General features: G+C 37.1%; 1 protein-coding gene across 1 annotated transcript in view; it reads left to right on the forward strand.

The window, feature by feature from the left end:
* Nucleotides 1-540: 540 nt before the first annotated feature.
* Nucleotides 541-22,568, forward strand: part of LOC141291473 (GTPase-activating Rap/Ran-GAP domain-like protein 3) — a 59,524-nt gene continuing 37,496 nt past the window's right edge. Inside the window, exons 1-2 of the mRNA XM_073823634.1 lie at nucleotides 541-816; nucleotides 7,829-7,898. Of these exons, the coding sequence (XP_073679735.1) occupies nucleotides 767-816; nucleotides 7,829-7,898 (120 nt within the window). The 5' untranslated portion in view covers nucleotides 541-766. The remainder of the gene's footprint in view (nucleotides 817-7,828; nucleotides 7,899-22,568) is intronic.

Here is a 22,568-nt window from a genome sequence, read left to right on the forward strand (position 1 = left end):
AAAAAAAAAGTCTGAATTTGTGGTAGCTATGCTTTAAATTAAATTATTACGCTGTACTGTGGAATGCTTGATTCTGATTGGCCAGTCACGACATTCAGGGCAATTTAAGTCAGTGCTATATGCTTGATATTTTTTCTTGGTGCAAGCTTTGTGTTTGGTTAGCTAATAAATTATTAAAACTTAATTCAATATTACGTAGACAATTTCTTAATTCTGTCATCCTGGTATCGTGGACTCCAGGTTATTGTTTCATACAAACGCAGCTGCTGCGTTTTTTTTTTTTTTTCGTACACTGTAATGGATTATAAGATAACTAACAAACTAGTACTTCCTTAATTATTTATGTGGTGAAATGTTGTGTAAGAAAACTGGTAAGACTGCACCGTATACCTAAAATGTCTAATTTGAACTTGCACTGCAACACTGACTGCTCCCCACCTGACTCTCTCGGTCACGAGCACGGCGCGCGGCCATAAGGGGACTCCAGTCTACGAGAATCTGCTTCTTGAATGTTCAGTTACGCGCGAGGTGTGTCCTGTGTGTCCATATGAAACTCGCCACTGTCCATCAGGTGCATTAAGAAAGGGACCGGCAGAAACGCGCTACCAATACTAAAAAGGCAACGCAATGACGGGATACAGCAGAATGAGCAGCTGTAGGGACAATGACGGTTACTAATCTATCTCTTTGAAAGAGAAGACTAAGAGAAAAAAGGCGAGGGACAGAAGAACTTGAACTGCGGGAGAGAATAACATCGCATGGGGCCATGAGCGGTGCAGACCCTGCAGCGAACAAACTGTTGAATTTCAACCAACGGTAAAGCAGTTACTGTATATTTTTCATCTTTATAGATTTTGATATTCACATTGAGATATTATAATCAGATGTCTTTTTTGTGGAGGTTATTCTGACATATTGCAGCAGTATCAAGGGTTATGGACTCTTGCATCTCATTTGAACGTGCAACAAGCTGCACCCTCCCCGGAGTGATCAATCAACATGTTGGATGCGGATATTGGAAAGCACTTCCAATATATCATTCATCTTTCTTTTTACAAACGGGCATTCCAAGCTTATATTTCAATTCTCCTAAATTTTACATGTATGTGTGTTTTAGGCTAATAATGTTGCGGTCTTGTCATTTTAAAGAGACACTTAATCAAAAGACGAAAATTGGCATATTTACTCAACCTCATATTATTACAAACCCGTATGACTTTCTTTGTTTCTGTCAGTAGATGTAGCAGTATAACAGTCTCAGTCACCATTCACTTTCTCTTTTAATGAAAATTTGCAAGAAAAGTCAGTGGTGGCTGAGCTTGTCAGTTTTGTGTTCTGAAGTCTAAAACAACAGAATATTCATTTTTGTTTGAACTGTCTCTTTAAGAAGCTGCGCTCTTATTTGCCTTCAGCACCGCAGTAATATTTGAGAGTCCACAAGTCTTTGCATCCGAAGTAAATTAATTCAGGTTGGAAAGAGAAAACCTCCGCTGCCTTGTGTTACGTTTAGCCTATAGGATACAATCTTGCTCAGACAAAATGTTTTAGACTTTCCCGCTGTGTAGTAGTGGGATATACTAGCTACGGAAAATCGGTAAATTATTCATGTGAATGCCTCTCGGTAGAGTGGACATCCATGCGCCACTGTACAGCGACTGGCGTCACAATAAACATGTTTTCTCGGACTTAAATATGAAAATAAGGTGGTTTTGGTGTTCATTGTAAGAGGCTTTGTGGTGTATTTGTGTCAGTAAAGTGCTATGACAGTGAGGAATCCACAATCATAGGAGGTTTTCCTCAACACCGCATCGAATCTGCGGTAATTTGAGGTGCGTGTGATGGCACTCAGCAATTATTTACATGACAACATAATGTAGGCGTCCAGTGAGTGCAGGACAAAAATCCACCTGTTGAGTAATAGTGTTTTTTTACGAAACAAAGCTACACATAACACTTGGCACAGCATGACAGATCATGTGTCAACACATAAGCCATTTTGAACTCTCGACCCATGGCATTTAAGGTAAAACCATACCCATACAGTTCATATAAATACAAATTCATATTCCGGCTAGCCTGCTGTTGAATTGTTGCCACAAACCCCAGAAAAAAAAAATACTTTGCAGTTATCTACTATTCATTTTTCATAAGTGATTTTCAAATGTCCTTCTTTCCCTCCCATACTATCTTTGTAGGCCTGTGTTTGTCTTCGTTATCCATTTTTATCACACTTATTCTCAAAGGCAAGTTCTCTGACTTCCAGCTGCAGCGTTGGCTTAATTATATTAATCTGTTTTAACAGTGCTGTGTTTTTTTTTCTACAGCAGAGTTGGTGCATAATGAGAAAGTTGGGAGCTCAGAGGGCAATTTTGTTTTTAATGATTGCGGTGTCAGACGTTCATTGTCAGACTTTACTTGTAACCTTTTCTTGAATTTCTTCGGTCATGTGGCAAGACATCAGAGATGCGTGGTCTGCAAATGTCTAAGGCATTGAGCTCTGCATCACTGAAAACATGATATCATGCCAGATCTTTATCACAAAATTATTATCGCAGATGCATAACAGGAGTGATTACTGTGAACAAACTTGACGTGTTTGGTTTCGCAGTAATACCAGAGGGTAATATGCTAATTATCGAATGCTGTTGCTGTCATCATTATCATAATCGCAAACACAGTCACATGCTCAGTTCACTACTACTATCATCAGTTTTGTGAAATTATTCATTATATCAATGGAAACATTCAATAATAAGCAACGATCAAGGTTTGTTTCAAGATATGAGAGAAACAATAAGCCGTTCTGCATCTTAAGATGTCTTGTGTCCTCAGCTGTTAATTGTTTTCTCCTCCAGGGTAGTGTTTCTGAATTTGGAGCATTTTTTTTTTCAGCTCCGTGCCACAGTAAATCATCTAATGATGAGCCACTCCTTTCTTTCCTTGTCATGTTTGCCAGAATCACTTGTGCATTTTGTCTTTAAATGCTCTTAGTCAAATAAGATTCATGATTCAAGTTCAAGTAACTGACTGTAATTCACCAGTGGGTCATTCTGACAGGATTATGAGGCCATTTCAGAAGTCGACCTTTTATCTCATTTCATTTTTTCCAATCTTTTAATTAACCATCTCCCATCCCCCATCTGAGAGCATTACATGGTACATAGCAGAAGTGCATAGGAAATGAGACATCTATGTTTAAACTTCTAAAGCTACATAAATAAACCAAAAATGCATGCGCACTCTTGTGAGCAGAAACATATTGCATATAACCATGCCCACATGGGTTCTGCAAATGCAGAAGTTAGTATTTAATGTGCTTTTTAATTCATTAAACATTTTGGCTTATTTCATAATACCTTCAGCTTTCAGTTTTAACACATTTTACTATATTTAAATCTCTAAAAAGGAAACCATGTCTGCAGATTCCACTTGGTTATAATTTAGCACTCGATCTATACTGTACATGCATGACATGCGCAGTATCTCTTCTGTTGTCAGTAAAGACATTCTTAGCAGCATTCTGCACTAATGGAAACATAATGATAGCCCTCACACAGAGGAAATGTGTTTGCTCACATGCACGATTTACATTGCACTTGAAGTGAAATGGCTTTAATAAATGTAAGCGTTCATGTGGCTCAGCATATAAATTGTTTAAACCTCAGTCAGAGGAGATGTTGTCTTCAATAAAGCAAATATTATGAAAAAGGAGTTAGCCAGAATCACAAGTAGTTGACTAAAACAGCAGCATTATTAGAAGTGATGTTTGCATTTTCATTAATGTCGAAATACTTTCTCATATCCCAGTTTAATATACAGAGACAACTATAAGTAAGCATTTCGTAGGTTGATGCCCTTGGAAAGTAAACACTGTAGGTTGACGGCATCAAAACAATGCTTTTTTTGGTTTGAGCATCTTGTCTTGACATAGCAACACTGACTCAACCAATGGTATCAGTTTGAGGGTGGGACTATGTGTTTGTCCAGCCAATGGCAGACAGGAACAGGGCTCGAGTAGTAGGGATTAGGCCAGTAGTTCAGATTAGTACTTACCTCGCTAATGTTGTTTGCCCCACCACAACCACATGTTTACATATTATTATAATCATACTATTTTACATGCATAAGAAAAATAAGTTACATTCCCTTTACAATGTACAATTTTCCTTTTCTCATTTACAATAATAGCTGGAAATTATTCAGCTTTAAAGGGGTCATGTACTGCCTTTTTTATAATTTTGTACTGTTCTTTGGGGTCCACTTATAATGTTATCAATATTTTTACATCAAAAACATCATAATTTAGAAGTAATATGCTATTTTCTATCCTGCTTTTAACCCCCCTCATCAGAACGCTCTGTTTGAATAGGCGTGGCGGATTGTAGACTCGAAAGTAAAGGGCCACTGCTCCTCATAGAAGGGACGCTGCTGTGATTTAGATATAAAATACATAAATAACTCAGTACGTGATCTGTAAGAAGAGACAAAACAGTAGTGACCACAAAATGAAAACAGTTACTCACACTTTTGTTGCGACATCACTGTTGGATCCAATATAGGTGGCACATCATTTCAATATTTTTGAAAATTCTGCGTTGAAATTGTGTCGCTCTGGTTAATGATGTAACCTCGGTTTCCTGAAATAAGGGAACGAGCGTTGCGTCACTGACACTATAGGTAATTGTCAGTGTTGGGCACGTTACTTTAAAAAAGTAATTAGTTATAGTTATAGAGTTAGTAACTGAGTTACATTATTATAAAAGTAACTAATAACTAATTACAAGGGAAAGTAACTATTGACTATTATTTACTTCTTAAAAAATGTTCAAATACATTATGTCAAATAACCAATAATGATGCCCTCAATATTAAATATGGTTAATTAATAAAACACTGTACAGTCGTGGCCAAAAGTTGTGAGAATTACATAAATATTGGAAATTGGAAAAGTTGCTGCTTAAGTTTTTATAATAGCAATTTGCATATACTCCAGAATGTTATGAAGAGTGATCAGATGAATTGCATAGTCCTTCTTTGCCATGAAAATTAACCTAATCCCGAAAACTCCACTGCATTTCATTGCTGTCATTAAAGGACCTGCTGAGATCATTTCAGTAATCTTCTTGTTAACTCAGGTGAGAATGTTGACGAGCACAAGGCTGGAGATCATTATGTCAGGCTGATTGGGTTAGAATGGCAGACTTGACATGTTAAAAGGAGGGTGATGCTTGAAATCATTGTTCTTTCATTGTTAACCATGGTGACCTGCAAAGAAACGCGTGCGGCCATCATTGCGTTGCATAAAAATGGCTTCACAGGCAAGGATATTGTGGCTACTAAGATTGCACCTAAATCAACAATTTATAGGATCATCAAGAACTTGAAAGAGGTTCAATTCTTGTTAAGAAGGCTTCAGGGCATCCAAGAAAGTCCAGCAAGTGCCAGGATCGTCTCCTAAAGAGGATTCAGCTGCGGGATCGGAGTGCCACCAGTGCAGAGCTTGCTCAGGAATGGCAGCAGGCAGGTGTGAGCGCATCTGCACGCACAGTGAGGCCAAGACTTTTGGAAGATGGCCTGGTGTCAAGAGGGGCAGCAAAGAAGCCACTTCTCTCCAAAAAAAAAAACATCAGGGACAGATTGATCTTCTGCAAAAAGTATGGCGAATGGACTGCTGAGGACTGGGGCAAAGTCATATTCTCCGATGAAGCCTCTTTCTGATTGTTTGGGGCATCTGGAAAAAGGCTTGTCCGGAGAAGAAAAGGTGAGCGCTACCATCAGTCCTGTGTCATGCCAACAGTAAAGCATCCTGAGACCATTCATGTGTGGGGTTGCTTTTCATCCAAAGGAGTGGGCTCACTCACAATTTTGCCCAAAAACACAGCCATGAATAAAGAATGGTACCAAAACACCCTCCAACAGCAACTTCTTCCAACAATCCAACAACAGTTTGGTGAAGAACAATGCATTTTCCAGCACGATGGAGCACCGTACCATAAGGCAAAAGTGATAACTAAGTGGCTTGGAGACCAAAACGTTGAAAGTTTGGGTTCATGGCCTGAAAACTCCCCAGATCTTAATCCCATTGAGAACTTGTGGTCAATCCTCAAGAGGCGGGTGGACAAACAAAAACCCACTAATTCTGACAAACTCCAAGAAGTGATTATGAAAGAATGGGTTGCTATCAGTCAGGATTTGGCCCAGAAGTTGATTGAGAGCATGCCCAGTCGAATTGCAGAGGTCCTGAAAAAGAAGGGCCAACACTGCAAATAATGACTCTTTGCATAAATGTCATGTAATTGTCGATAAAAGCCTTTGAAACGTATGAAGTGCTTGTAATTATATTTCAGTACATCACAGAAACAACTGAAACAAAGATCTAAAAGCAGTTTAGCAGCAAACTTTGTGAAAACTAATATTTGTGTCATTCTCAAAACTTTTGGCCACGACTGTACACTAATCTACACTATTTAAGTGAGAGACACCTTCCAGGGGCTAAATATCACATTATTTTAACCCACAGACATGAAAAACATCTCACGGCGACACTGTTAACCCTCTAGGGTCGAAGACTGCACTGGTGTGGTCTGTCTCGTTCTTTCTTGATGAACTAAAAACACTAACAAGACAACAGTGTGCTTTTGTAAAATAAACTGGGCGTGCTCTCTGCCATCTCGGTCCCCGTCACCTCTCTTCACAGACACATAAATAAAACAACCTGAATTTATAGAAAGTTTGAAATGTCTACTTTTAAAGCAGTAAAGTAAGTTGAAAACAAATATTCTCTGATAAAGTAATCCATATGATACTAATGTGAGCTCCAGTTTTTTCCCGCCTGAACTTTATATGTAAACATGCCCATGAGTGGCTCCGTTTTTTATATTTTAAACATCCATGTGAGACGCCCACATCAACTCGTAAACAAACATAAACATAAGTTTATCTCGACTACTTTTTGTTTCTGGAAGAAGAACCGCTGAGAGGAATAAGCTAGAATTTACTTCAGAAGAAGAATGCAACGCGAAAATTATAGTAATGCCACATTTTATTGTCAGTAACGGTAAAGGCGTTGTAATGGGGAAAGCAGTAATTCATTTGAATACTCAGTTCTGAAAAAAAAAGTAATGCCTTTAGTAACACCGTTTATTTATAACACCGTCATTCACACTTTTATTGGAAAACAATGGCATGTAAACATTTTTTATGCTTTTGAAATAACAACTGCACTGATTTGATAGGAAAAGTTATAGTTATAGTAAGTTTAAAGTAAGTTTTATAGTAAGTCTAGTCAGTCATCCGTATTGTTGAGCTGTGATGGGAAATATTTAAGAAACTTGTTTGAAAGAGTCATTATCTTGCTTTTTTTATTTGGTGATGCTAGTGGCACAGAAATTACACACCTTTAGTGCCATTACGGTCTTCCTGTGAAGTGGTTTCAATGGGAGAGATCCTCTTTGAGGTTTGGGGAAGATGTGTGATATCTAGTTGTCAGCTGAGTCACTGAGCATGTGGTTCTCGCTCTAATAATCTGAAACTACTTCACTCAAAAAATGTCAGGCTGCAACATCACAGGGATGAGAGGTGTAGTAGGCAGGGCTTCTACTTTTTGGAATGCAGACTCTTGGTATTGATTTTTTTTTTTTTTAATACTCTATGTGTTCACATGTGGTGTTAAGTCAGATAGCAGAAATAATATTAACAATACCGTTGTTTTAAAAGCATATAATATACAAATATTCCAAGGGAATAAAAAGATATGCATTGCAAAACTTATTGTGTGCCGTTACATTTCATGAAATTAATTTAAATGGTTATGTGCTCTGTTTTGCAGCTCAGCGTCAGAGGATCTTGGGTGCAGGAGAGGAGAGTTCAGCCGGAAACACTATGGATCAGTTGAACTGGTGAGGGCTGTCATGTTTTAGCTTTTTGATATAATTATATATTTACATATGCCTTTTTTTCTTTCTAATCTATTTTTCTCCGCCTCTGCACTGCTGTGAAGGGAGTAGCTACATGTTTCTGTTTGATTGATTTCTTCCGTCCGCAGTTCTGTTTTATCAGATGAGATCTGAACATCTTTGTAATTAAATTTCTCACTTAAACATCATCTCACCCTTGCAGGATCTTTGCAGTAGGTTAAACAAGCACAAAGTTAAATCATTTATATGATTGAGAGTATTTTGCCTGGTCAAGCACATGTGTTGTGTTGTGTTGCATTGTATCGATTCAAGTGGTTGTGGGTGTGTTTCTTCTAGTGGCATCTGTCTCTCCCAGATAGTTGTTGCACGGAGGAAGTGGCTGAATACTACAGTAGATGTTACTTCCTATGTGAAACACACAGGAGGTTTGTGGGTTGAAGGAAATGGGTGACCTTGTGTTAGATAGAACCATGTCACAAAACCACATGCATTATCATGCACAACAGATGGAGAAAAAAAATGTGTCTATGTGAGTGCATGTGTCTGTGTGAGAAAATTAGCAAGGAGAGCATTTGTTACTGCGTGTGGCATTGCCCTTTAGGTATCTGAAGCTACCGTGGCATCCAAACGTCTGAGACAAGTGATGAAAATGAATTTGTTTTTAATACAAATTACATTATAAGCATAACTGTTTTGAAAGTTTTTTGAAAAATTTACATTGCATAGAAGAACAAAAATCAGTGTTGTTGTTGCATAAGAGTACCTATAGTACATGGTGCTCTGGGATACTTGATTTTCATTGGTCGAGGCACTGTCGTCCAGAGCATCGCAGTATAACAGACTACTTTGTGATTGTGTTCTGTTTCTCTGCGGTTTCTGTAAGGGATCTCAAATCAATATTTCAAATCAATTTCATGTCTATGTATATATTTATTTTTTAAGCAGCCATATACAGAATAATTTACATAGGCATTCACAGTCATTACCACCGAAATAAACATGGAAAGGTCAACCCTGGACTCTCCACAGTCTCTTTCTTCTCACATAATAAAATAATTTCGACTCAAATCAATATTTCATATCCATTTATTTAGTAAGTAGCCGTGTAATATGTTTCTCATCGGTGTCCTCTTCTCTCTGTTGGGGTGCATTTCGCAGTAATGACCATCTGATTGTTTACCCGACTCTTATATCCGTTGTAAATTTAAAACAACAAACATCTAGTTCATTTAAAAAAGAAATGTAGCATGCAAGCCACATTTGCTTTTATGTTGCCCGTCTTATTTTTCCATATGATTGTTTTGTTTTTAATTGGTTTCTTATAGTTTATTTGTTTTGCTGCATTGCTCTTTTTAAATCAGGCTAAGGTTACTATGAGAAATGCTTGTACTGTTTCTCTCTTTTTTTCTCTGAAGATTGCTGTGCTTAATTACATTAATTATTCCAGAATGTGTGTCTCTTATTATGGATTTCTGTATGGATTTGCCTGACAGTGTTTTTCTGTTATATCAATTATTATATTATACTACTAATTGACTCTGTTATGGTTTACAAGCCAGTGTTTGCATAATTTTGCGTTTACACTTTCATGTGTGTTTTGCATTTAATAGTTTAATCATCATGAGGAGAAAATAGCAATATTGACCACCATCATCACATCATTAGACAATCACAATATGCAAACCAACATAGGCATAGGCTCATTACAAATACATGCCTCTATATTTATATATCTACATTTCTGAAAAACTGTAAAAAAAAAAAACATGCCTATATGTACGAATCACTGCAGTTTCCAGTTGAAATAAACACTAGAGGCAGTAAAACTGCAACAACTATTATTTCTTTTCACAGAAAGTATGATTTACACACAGAGTTTTCAATAATAAAGCCTAATTGTCACACAGTTACTTGTAGAATATTACTGTATGTTATGACTTCAAAACAACTTTAACATCCTTAGCAATCCGAAAACTGATACTTTTGAATGTTGTTGTCAAATATACAGCTTTTTTATATCACTTTTGCATTTGTTAACACTATAGGTTTAGGTTTGGGTTTGGTGTAGGGGATATTTCCAACATGATAGAGCATTAACCTTTAGCGACGCTCCCGGGATATTTGAATTCTGAACAGCCGCAAAACATACCTCCATTAGCGTAATAAAAAACACAGCAATACGTGCCTGCACCAATGTAGTAACATTGAACGTGTTTTAGCGCACTCTCTGGACATTTAACTTTGAAACTGCCGCAAAACATGCAGTAAGGTACGTAATTACAGTATTGCAGAAATGTATTTAGAGGCACGTATTTTCACGAGCCTGGGTTGCATTTTTCATATCTTTTCACATCGGCTGCAACCTGAGAACTCAATGAATAAGAAATGTGCATGCTTGATGTTTTAGATGTAATTTCTACATGCATGGTTGACTAGCTGTATGTTTCAGTCGGTTATAAGTGCATTAGCTCCAGGGATCCTCTTATAGGTGATTTTATGACCTCTAAGTGCAAAGTGTGTATAAGTGCTGAAGAATGTAATGCGTGTGTGTCTACGTGAGGTTTTTGAGTTAAAAGCTTCCCAAGTGCTCCGTCCTCACATTACTGCATAATGTAAACATGACTGTTGTTTAGACGCTATTATACACTGAACCATTTCTGGAAGTGGCTAGACATCATCTAGAAACTGATTCCATAACCTACAATCATAGAAAAGTCAACCATGACATTAGACCTGATCACAGATCAACAGCCAATGCAGTATCTTTGTTGGAAAGCAGAATGTGCGGACATACTACTGATTTGACCTGTAATAACGCTGTTTATTTGCATACTTTATAGATATGTGGGTATATTTGAATGAAGGGACTTTAATGTCAAAGGTTGACTACTTAATTAACATATTCAGTGAGATACAAAGAAGATATGATTCCAACCAATGCCGTAACCACATCTTAAAAGGATAGTTCACTTAAAAATTTTAATTCTGTCATTAATCACTCATCCTCATGTTGCTTCAAACCTGTAAGACCTTTGTTCATCTTTGAAACACAAATTAAGATATTTTTGATGAAATCCTAGAGCTTTCTGACCCTGCATAGATAGCAATGCAACTAACACGTTTAAGGCCCAGAAAGGAAGTAAGAACATCAATAAAATAGTCCATGTGACATTGTGGTTCAACCGTAATTTTATGAAGCTATAAGAATTTTTTCTGCGCAAAGAAAAAAAAAAGACTTTATTCAACAATGAACAGTGTGCATTCGTGGACTATTTCAACAATGTCCTTCTACCTTTCCAGGCCTTAAATGTGGTACTACCGTTGCCGTCTATGCAGGGTCTAAAAGCTCTCAGATTTCATCAAAAATATCTTAACTTATGGGTTTGGAACGACATAAGGGTGTAAGTAAAGGTTTTTGGTGAAAATTCACCTGTCTTCAGGAAAGCCAGTCTTCTTTGATGTGATTGGCCATTTCAATCAGTTTGACATTTACAAGCACTTGCAGACCACTGGCATACCACCTAAAAATTGTTTTTCCCAATGTCTATGATGGTTACAGCCTTGATTTTAGCAAAACGCAATTTTTCTGTTTGAAAATTTTAATTGATTGAAAGTGAAAATGGTGTGCAACGATCAGAATGGTTCTGTCATACTCTCAACATACCGTATAGCTAAAGAGTGCAAAAATAAAGGCACATACCTTATTTTCATGATTTTAGTGATGCTTCCCCAGATGGCATGCATTTTGTAAAATAGTATTTGTCAATATCCAATGTTTCTAAAGTTTCACAATCTATATCTCATCTTGTATCATTATATGCTGTACATTGAGGAGCAAGGTATTGGTTTAGTAAAATTTCATTCTGGGTGGCACTACCTGGTGGGACACAACAGGAATAAAACAAATTGGCTGATAAAATGTAGTATCGCTAATCACTTATCACTATCAAGGCTGGTTAGAACTGGGATTAACATAGAAGAGGTAGCTTTTATCGCTTGTTGCATCGAGCCTGGTCAGGAATCAGTATATAAAGGAGCATGAGATGGAGTGTTTCAAAGAGAGCAGATGAAAATGCTTTGTCATCATCAGAGCAGCATCACTGAAGTCTATGACAGGACTCAGCTGTACTTCCTCAGCTGCAGTATGTGAAAGCAGATAACATCAAAGATTGAGAGAACACAGCTGACCCACTGTGCCCACCGACACTGAGCTGAAGACGTGTAGGAGAACATTTATAATCCCAACAGAAATCTCGAGGAACATAAATGTGATATAGAGTGGCACAGAACAATGCTTTATTGTCCCTCTTTCATTTCATTACCTTTTCTCCAACCAGACACATTTTGTATGTGCTCTTCAGTGCCTCAGATGTCCTCAATATTTCTCATTCAAATCCTCGGTCTTAGTCTCGCCATTATATTTCTACTTTAGTATGGATTTAAAGGAAAGTTTACATGAGGATGTTTCCTTTCATTGCCTCTGGTTGATTGTTAGTCATTTTTACAGCTCTTAATGGACATTTATAAATACTTTCATATTTTTTTTAATGGCAACCAATGGTAAATTAATTATGATTCTATTTTTATCAAGAAATAGCCTCTGTGGTCATTAGGTAGTCACATTTGCTTGGTTTTGTCTAAAGCCTACTTGAATTTGCTCTGGAATTATTACACAAGTTTATAGTGACTTGGAATACAGTCTGAAACCAAGACGTACTTTTATATGCTGTTGTCATTGAATGGCTGTGTAGTGACATTTGAAAATAATGTACCACCAACACCAAAACCTAACAAATAGTATTAAAGGATTAGTTTACTTCCAGAACAAAAATTTATAGATAATATACTCACCACATTGTCATCCAAGATGTTCATGTCTTTCTTTCTTCAGTCGTAAAGAAATTGTTTTTTGAGGAAAACATTTCAGGCTTTCTCTTCATATAATGGATATGCATGGTTCCCCCGAGTTTGAACTTCCAAAATGCAGGTTAAATGCAGCTTCAAATGGCTCTAAATCCCAGTTGAGGAATAAAGGTCTTATCTAGCGATTGGTTATTTAAAAAAAAAAACACAATTTATATACTTCTTAACTGCCAACACTCGTCTTCGTCTAGCTCTGCGTGAACTGTTTATATTCCTGTTTATGACCGTTAGGGTATTCTGTGTTGAAAAACTCAAATCTTATTTTCTCCTCCAACTTCAAAATCATCCGTTTTACCTTTTTTTTTTTTTGTAAAGGGCGTTTGGTCTTCTTAGCATGTTCACTTTGTAAACACTAGGTCAGTACTTGCAGCCATGTAGGACGATTTTGCAGTTGGAGGAGAAAATGAGAGGGGAGTTTTTCAACATAACTGTCATAAACAGGAATATACAAAGTTCATGCAGAGCTAGACCAAGATGAGCATTTGCGGTTAAAAAATATATAAATTGTCTTTTTTTCCCTCGGCTGGGATCATTTAGGGCCCTTTAAAGCTGCATTTAAACTGCATTTTGGAAGTTCAAACTCGGGGGCACCATATATATCTATTATATGAAGAGAAATCCTGAAATGTTTTCCTCAAAAACATAATTTCATTACAACTGAAGAAAGAAAGGCATGAACATCTTGGATGACAAGGAGACATTATCTGTAATCTGTAGTTTTGAAAGTGAACTACTTTAACAAAAGCAAGATAACAAGTCACAAGTCTTTGAGCTATTTTACTGTGACTTTGTTTCACAGTGCTAATACTGGATCGCAATTGCAGTGCTGTACCAGGTGAGCTACTGAGCAAGTTTACCATGCATTTACTGTGAACTAAGGCCTTGTCAACACTAATACATTTTAGTTTAAAAATGCACTTTTTTCTCTGTGAAAAGAGAGTAAAAAAACTGTGAAAACGATGGCGCATGTTTATTCATGTGACACATATTGTACCAATAGATATCTATGTTTATATCAGTATGTGCTATTCACTTTCACACTATTGCTACAGATGTGTTACGTTGTACTCTTTAAATCACAGTTCTGCAAAGATGACAGAAAATTTACTCCTGATTGAAAATGTATTGTTTACAAATCATGCAATTACAAAGCAATTTGAAGGAGCTACACAAAAATAAAGTAATCGTTGTTAATCAATAAACTGGCTCTGGTGTGCTGCCTCTCATTTGCGAAATGTAAGGTACAACGGGGCTAAAGGCACCCCGGGGTAAAAGGCGCCTTTGATATTATTCTCCTCCAAACCACACTCAATACGCTTTCCAAAACATCCGCTTTTGAAGATGCACATGCAAATTTGGCTGATGTGATCACAGGCAGCAGTGCAAAGTCGATTCTGTGCTTGCTTGATCTAATATTTGATGTTTTTAAAAATGCTGTATGATTTCAGTAGCAAATGAGAACCACTAAACTTCTTGAATATATCTTGAGACAAAGGTCTTCTTAATGATTTTCAGTTTTGTTTAAGATAATTAAAACAGCAGTTTTTAAATAACAATAAAAGGCACAATTAGGGCTGTAATCAACCAAAGAAAATCTTGGTCGACTGAAGTCCTGAAACTTTAGACTAAAAATCGACTAAAAATGACGTGGAGAAAAAAAAAAAACGTACGTTACATTAACTAGATACACACTGTGCTCAGTGCTTGGTAGCCTTGTTGTCTGCCTAAATTAATTATAAATAAACATAAAAAAATAATAGGCTATTTGCAGTATATTAAATCGTTTTTGACCTAATTATTTTGCACTGAAATGAGTCTGACACACGAGTCTGTCGTCTCTGACAGCGGTGCATCACGTGCACCTGCGCAATATCATGAGATATATCCAACTGCAGACCCGCAGCAGCACCAGTTTCAGAACCCCAGCCACAGAACCGGAAGTGAGGGGTGGAGCTTACGTTCTTATCAGAGCAGCGCCACCCACGGTTATGGAGCGTAATTTGCTTTTATTTCACAAGAAACATTATACTTTATTTGGGCATCTTACGATACATTTAACATTTAAAAAATATTTTGTTTCATATTATTGTATAAAGGTGTTTTTTCATTGCATTACACAAGTTATTTTCTGTTCATGATATTAAAAATAATGCTTGAAACTTAAGGCATTTTATATTAAATATGCTTTAATCACAACATGACAAATAAACATTTACTCCAAAGCAAAGAACATGCATCATGCATTTCTCTACAAGAAAATGAAAACATTTCAATAAAACTTTACACACTCACACAAACAGCAGCATAATTTTAAAAGAAACAAACTAAAACTATACAACAATTACAGTTTACCAAATGAACAATTCACTATTATGCCCAATTAGTCATGACAATCATGTATAAATTAAAATCAAAAATTACAAAATGAACAATTCGCACATTTTGTGATGACAATCTTGCATTAATTCAAATTAAAATGTATCAACTGAACAGTTCACTCTTAGGTCCATTTTGTCACGACATTCTTGCAGAAATAACTCCATGTCATCCCTGAAAACAAAATTAAATGTGAAGGGCACTCTTGAAGAGTCTGTTTGTTCAAGGAGATTGTTGAGGGCCTTTTCCTTGTCCTCTTCGTTCATTTTGAGGAAAAGAGGCTCTTCCACTGGCCCTCTGAGCAGATGCTTATTTGAATAGATCCATTTCACAGCTTCTGTCTTGTCTTCGATCACTGGGAGCTCCTTGATTACAGAATATTAAAGGAAAAAATAATTTTAATATTTCTCAAAAATGTTTTTGTATGTTTCTGCGGTTAACTACACCATGTGTGCTAGTAGTCAACATTTAAAATTTGAAGTAGATGAAAGTTAATCATTAAGACATTTAATCATTAATCCTAAGACAAGAACAGGTATTGTTTTGATTTTAGGACAACTTTGATGATACGTTTTGATCCACTTGAAATGTTGACTACTGTATATATATATATATATATATATATATATATATATATATATATATATATCATATTTGAGACATACCTCACTGCTGCTAAAATGAACAAAGAGGACAAGGAAAAGGCAATCTTCTTGAACAAACAGACTCTTCAAGAGTGCTCTTCACATTTAATTTTGTTTTTAGGGATGACATGGCGTTATTTCTGCAAGAATGTCGTGACAAAATGTGCGAATTGTGTGAATTGTTCATTTTGTAATTTCCACCCCTCACTTCCGGTTCTGTGGCTGGGGTTCTGTGGCTGGGGTTCTGAAACTGGTGCTGCTGCGGGTCTGCAGTTGGATATTATTGAATATCATAGCCTGTGATTTCTGAAAACAGTACTATGTTGTCAGCTAGTGATATCACAAGAACTTTTGAGGAATGTGCAACATAACTTAGAAAATTATTTTTGTCATATGTTATAAGCAGGGTTCGAATTACAAAGTGGCTTTCGGGGGAGCCCTATTTTCCGATCCTCCCTGACTGACTTTAACGCTTTTGGTGCATGTTCGGGCATTTAAAACAATAGGTTTACGGTAAACCTATTGTTTACTTAAGGCCCCGTTTATACGAAGGAAAGACGCAGATATTTCCCTGCAGTTTGGCCTCTCATTTACACGAAAACCCTGTTTTTACCACAGAAAATGATTATTTCTAAAAACTCCGGCCAAAGTGGATAAATTTGAAAACGCCGTTTTCACGTTGTAGTGTGGACTGTGAAAACGGAGGCAAAGAGAGGCTTTTGAAAACGATGACGCACATTTATAGTCATGTTACGCATATCGTACCAATAGATAGGCCTATCTATGTTTACAGCAGTAATTGTGTCTGTGCTATTTACTGTCACACTGCTGCTAAAAAGATTTACCTTTTACACTCTTCAAATTACAGTCCTTAAATGATGACAGAAAATTTACTCACAGTTGCTGTCCTGCAAAACATGACGACAACTGCTTTTCAGATAAAATATGAATGAGCGCGATATAGACGCGTCAGTGGAGGATGAGATATTTCCGTAAATTATACCGCCAGAAGAATTGCGTGAAAACTTATTACGTCTGTATAATTTTGGAGGCTTTACGCATGCGCAGTAAGGCGAATTTGATGTTTTCCTACGTTTCAGTGTGGATGAGAAACTTTTGGAAAACGCTTGGAAACGCGAGTGTGGACGGAGAGCGTTTTAAAATGAAAACTCCGTTTTCAAATGTATCCGGATTAATGTAAACGTAGCCTTAGTAAACCGTTTACTTCAAAACGCTAGCACCTTGTTTGACAGATGCGGCGGTAACACCGGCAAGCTAAGTTATTTGTTGTAGCTGGTGCACTGTCATCACTCCTCTTCGTTTGTTTTGTAAATCCAAATTGACTGAGGTTTGGCTGCTTTATTTTTGACATTCTTATTAGTATCCACAGAGTGTTCCAAGTGTTGAAGTTAAGCTAACATTCAAATACCAACTCAGTGAGAAGTTCAAGTGGTGACGTAAACGTAGTAATTTCAGTGCAGCGCCGCCACGCATGTATGGTCACAGCAGGAGACAGCGGAAAATAGTGTTCGGAAATAGTAATGTAATGAGCGAATAAACACACAACATTGTTACATTTTTAATATCATCATTTATTTCAGGAACCTTAATGTACAGAAAATCAAAATCTATATGCGACACAAAAAATGTAAAGTGTTTTAGAGCTCCCCCTAAATGTCTCAAAGTAGGCTTTCAGGGGAGCCCATGTCCTTTTCAGGGGAGCCCATGTCCTTTTCAGGGGAGCCGAGCTCCCCTTAGCTCCCCCGTAATTCGAACCCTGGTTATAAGTATAACTGTCAGACACTATCATTTCAGCCGCTCTGCGCAGCTCGCACAGAGCGAGGCTGAACAGAGCTCAGCTTCGCGGCTGAGACACGAATAGACTTAAAGCTGGCGCTGTATATCCAACTTTTTAAGAACTTTTAACAAGTTCTTAAAACCTTGGCCCTCCACAACAGCAATGGGCCTCATATCCTGAGCAATAAAGTTAACAATTCCTTCCGTAATATTATTTTTCCGTTTGGATGATAAAGGAGGCTTAAAATCCAGCGTGGTCTGGGTTTGTCTGGGGGATTCTACCGTCATTACGGATGTGTGCGCCTGCAGTTATAAGACGATTATTACACTAAAATATTGAAATATGCCAATTCTGATATGTTCATGTAGCCTACTCAAAAACAGACAGGGCAGCCTAACGCAGACAAGTTAGCTTACCGCTTTCAGATGATACGTCATGTTTGTCGTCGAGCTGTGGAAGGCAAACTGTTGCTTGCAAACTTTGCATTCAACCTTTTTCCCGTTATTAATTTTAACAAAATGCTGCCACACTGTCGATTTTTTTGTTGTTGACATGTTAGAATAGGACTGATGTATATTGATATGTGTTCCAAACCGCTGAGTCCTCTAGCTTATTATTAAATAAATAATATTCAGCATCAAACCTTCTAAAGCCTACTTATCTGTCTCTCTTCTCCAGTGGGTTGGGCTAATCCAAAAAAAGTGAAAACAATGGGGGTGTTCTGAAAACAGACCGTTACCTGTGAAACAGGGGTGTTCGGAAAACACCCACATTAGCAATTAGTGCTTTCCACCTGATGAAATGAGCACGGCAAAAAATCGACCAATCAGAATTTTGATCGAACCAGACCGTATCGACCAATTAATTGACTAATCGCCTGGGACGTTACAGCCGTAGGCACAATAGTTAACATGATAATTAATAGAAGGCTGAATTTTCTATTTGTTGACATGACATTGTTTGGTTCAGATGGCAAATATCATTATGTTGGGTGTCTATCTCATCATATGATATAACAATATATCATTTGTTGTTACTACTATAAATCTATATTAAATTACTATGGGATCTTGTTCAGTGCTTTCAGAATCTTTACATTTTAAAATGATTTTGTTTCTGAATTTTAAAATTATTGTTTTATATTAACATTTTAATGACAGTATATTTTTTTGTACATTGTTTTATCAAAATAAGCAGAAAATAGTACTAGTACTAGTACTTAGACATTATTGAAAAAAAAAACATTATTTTATCTTTAAGTATGTGTATCAATATTGTGTGCCTTTTACCCAGTGTATATATTTGTCTGCAATCATACACTTTGGGTCCAGTGAAAAGTTTTGTTTTTCTTAGGGTGTGCCTTTAGCCCCGCTGTACCCTATAAATATAGGTACTTTGATTTTTGCAAAGATTTAGAGGCACATTATTCCAATGAGCAACAGCTTTATGTTTCAGACACAGCCATCATGTTCTGGTGTACAAAAATATGCTTTGGTTTTCAGCAAGCACCTTTGGCTGTAATAAAATAAATGTAAATGCAATTAATATAAAAATAGGAGGAGCTGTATCTCCACATTTGCCTGCAGGTACTATGCCGTTTAGTAGTGTATAAATATAGGTATTATTTTCTGAGACTATTTCTTCAGCTGTTAAAGATGACCCTGATTTTGAAAGGTTACTGTTTGAATTAACTTACATTGATATCGCTATAATGACACAGTTGACTGGAGAATTAAACATGCATATTGTCATGAGGGCCTCCCTCTGGCTATATCAAAATTTCTAATAATGCTGCATGATGACACATACGCATCTCCCAGTATGCCTCTGCCTCTGACTTATTGCTCTTATTATAATTATTTGATTCTAACCAAGTTTAAACGCCTTCAAACCCCACACACATATGCTGAGCAGAGGGAGGGTTGGCTGCCGAATGACTGCGGTGTGTAAAATTAGCATGTTGGGCTCAGTGGAACATGTTGCCTGCAGCTCTTTCATATGAAGCATCAAGAGTGACTCACGCGCACTGCGTCCAATGCTGTGGGTGGGTCACTTTCACACGACTGTTCAAAAGATGGGACATGGGATGGGACACAGTTTTGCTGAATGCATTTATTTCACTTACGGATTGTCTGAAAGTTATCTGAGAGCTCAGACCACTTGTCAAAGACTTTGTGAGTAGTTCTAGTGAGAAATGCCTTGCGTGGGAAAGAAAAGCGCACTTATATAAATCAAGTCAGCATGATTTGTTCATTTTCAGTATGTGTGGGTATGTGTTCATGGGAAATCCTTTGTTTTGTTAAATATAACTCAACTAAAACCTGTTATATCATTTCTTCTCCCTCTCTCTTCTTTCCCTCTCATTGTGCAGGTAGATGTTCATTTAGCTTTTGTGTACAAGTTCATGTGTATGTATTATACAGAGAATGTTGGCTACTTCACAACTAACACACAGAAAAATACAATCACACAAAATGTTGCTTGTTTGATGTCACTGCTGCAACCTGTGCTCCTTACACTTTAAAAAGAAAGGTCCACCACTCGCCAAAAGGCCACAGGAAGCGGCTCCTCAGGCATTCATCCATAGCTGCATGTCTGTGTTATAAAGTAATACTGTATGAAAGTATTCCTAACCTGGGCTCATTGTAAAATGAGAAGTGAAATGAAACATTAATGTTTACTATATTGCGACAATTCAGAAGTGAACTGTATGTACAGTATAGGTACATTTTTGGAGTTTTTCCAATGAGCCTAGGTTGATATTCCACCTCAGGCTGTGCTAACTGGGTTTATACTTTTCATTTTAATTTGTTTGCAATTAAATTGTTTAAGTAGCAAAAAGAAGTTTAAGTAGCACAAAACTTGCGGTGATTAATTTCCTAGCACTTCCAAAAAATGAAAAGACTGGTAATTGCAGGCCTTTGTTTGATGGTCTCATTGTAAAAACCTGTTTCTTCCAAAGCTTCATTCCACAGTGTGGACTGATTTAGATTATGGAAATGTTTTCTTTTGTTTTTCTCTGAGATTTTCTGTTTTGCAGTCTCCATTTGTTTCTCTCTCCATATTCTTTCCTCATCTCATCTGTCTCTCTGCCTCTCTCTCGCTCTATTGTGTGAGGCATGAGAACACATACAGAAGCTCTCTAAAAAGATCAATGTTACATCCCAGTCACAATAGCATTGATTCCCTTGTGCTCTTTCTTTCTTGCACTTTGTCTCATGATTCTCTGATATTTGTGAGTGAACTTTTGCCTGAGTTTGGTAGACTGTCCTGTTATTATCCTGCTATCATTAACCTCATGGCATTTATCAAAACACGTTAATAACACCAAAGAATGTCACTGGCAAATGAAAAAGACGATCTTTCGAGACACATAATTGTGTCTCTGTGTGGTGAAAGTAGATTCCTCGGATGCGCAAGTCCATTAGAGGGGATGCTGTGTATCATAGGCATGTGTCATGAGCAAATGTCAAGGTGTCTCAAGGGTTTAGATCCACTGCATTCGTTTTCGAACATTATTAAATTTTATCAACAAAACCTTTTAATAATATACCTACCACTGTTTTGCACTTGGTGTGCATTTAATTTAAAACTAATTAGGCTTTAATATTCCACCGAGCTCAAATTTTGCAGAAACATTTTGATAAATATTTGCATTCACCCTGCCATGTAGCTGTATAACATCCCCCAAACCATGACACTTCCTTCTCCACCTTTCACTGTTTTCTTTACACACTCAGGGTTCAGTCTTTCCCTGGTTTGATACCAAGCAAAATGTTTTCCTTCAGACAAAACAAATTAAAGTTGTTCCTTACCCTGTTCTGGCAAGCAATTCCAGCTGCAGTGCTGAACCAATTCCCCATTGAGAGTCTTACTGTTATTACGAGAGAATTACTGTTATTGTAAACCTACAATATTCAAGAAATCACAGATTTGGAATGAACAACTTCTCTTGCAGTGGCTGAAAGTGTCATCCCTTTGGCCATTATTTGGACAGCCTCCTGTCACAGGGTTTCAGTCACCTTACAGCAACCCACCATTTTACAATCTAAGTAAAAATTGAAGGAATGCTGCCAGTTAAATAGGGTTAGTCATGTAATTAAGGGAATTAGCATCAGGTGCCAGATTAAAACCAATAACTTGGATATACATTTTTACCTCAAATGCTTGTCTTGTGTAGATCTGCAATGCGCATGCGTACTCTGTGTAATCTGGGTCAACAGTTTTATGTCGAAAAACTCCCACCTCATTTTCTTTTCCAACTTCAAATCATTGCTGTCTTACCTTTTTTGTAAAGGATGTTTGACCTTCTTTGCATGTTTACTTGCACTGGGTCGGTACTTCTGCAGCGATGTAAGACGATTTAAGTTGGAGGAGAAAATGAGATGGAGTTTTTTGACAGACGAGATGAGCATTTGATGTTAAAAAGTTCATACTATATACATAAATTTTAATTTTTTATATTTTTAGAAAATGGCCAACCCTTATTCCTCGGCTGGGATTGTTTAGAGCCCTTTGAAGCTGCATTGCAACTGCATTTTGGACATTCAAACTCGTGGGCACTATAGAAGTCCACTATATGGAGATGTCAATATACACCAAAATACCCAATACTAATACATATGATTAATCAGAAGAACAGAAGCATCATATTCAGATATTTGAGGAAAGCAGAATTTTGTTTTCTTCACTAACTTAGCATGCGCTTATGTAAAGAACAACTTTACTGCTTTTTCCACTTTGGTCTTGATTTATCTCAACTAGGACACCAAATGAGTGCTTATTAAGTGATTAGTATGATTGCAAGAATCTGTCTAGAATGTTCTGCATGGACTTTTGGCATTCTGAGGCCAAGGCAGACCATCTGCCACACACACGCACTCAAATACATACAACGACAATCTCACACCC

This window comes from Garra rufa, chromosome 18, assembly GCF_049309525.1.
Source record: "Garra rufa chromosome 18, GarRuf1.0, whole genome shotgun sequence".
In the NCBI taxonomy this organism is placed as follows: Eukaryota; Metazoa; Chordata; class Actinopteri; order Cypriniformes; family Cyprinidae; genus Garra; species Garra rufa.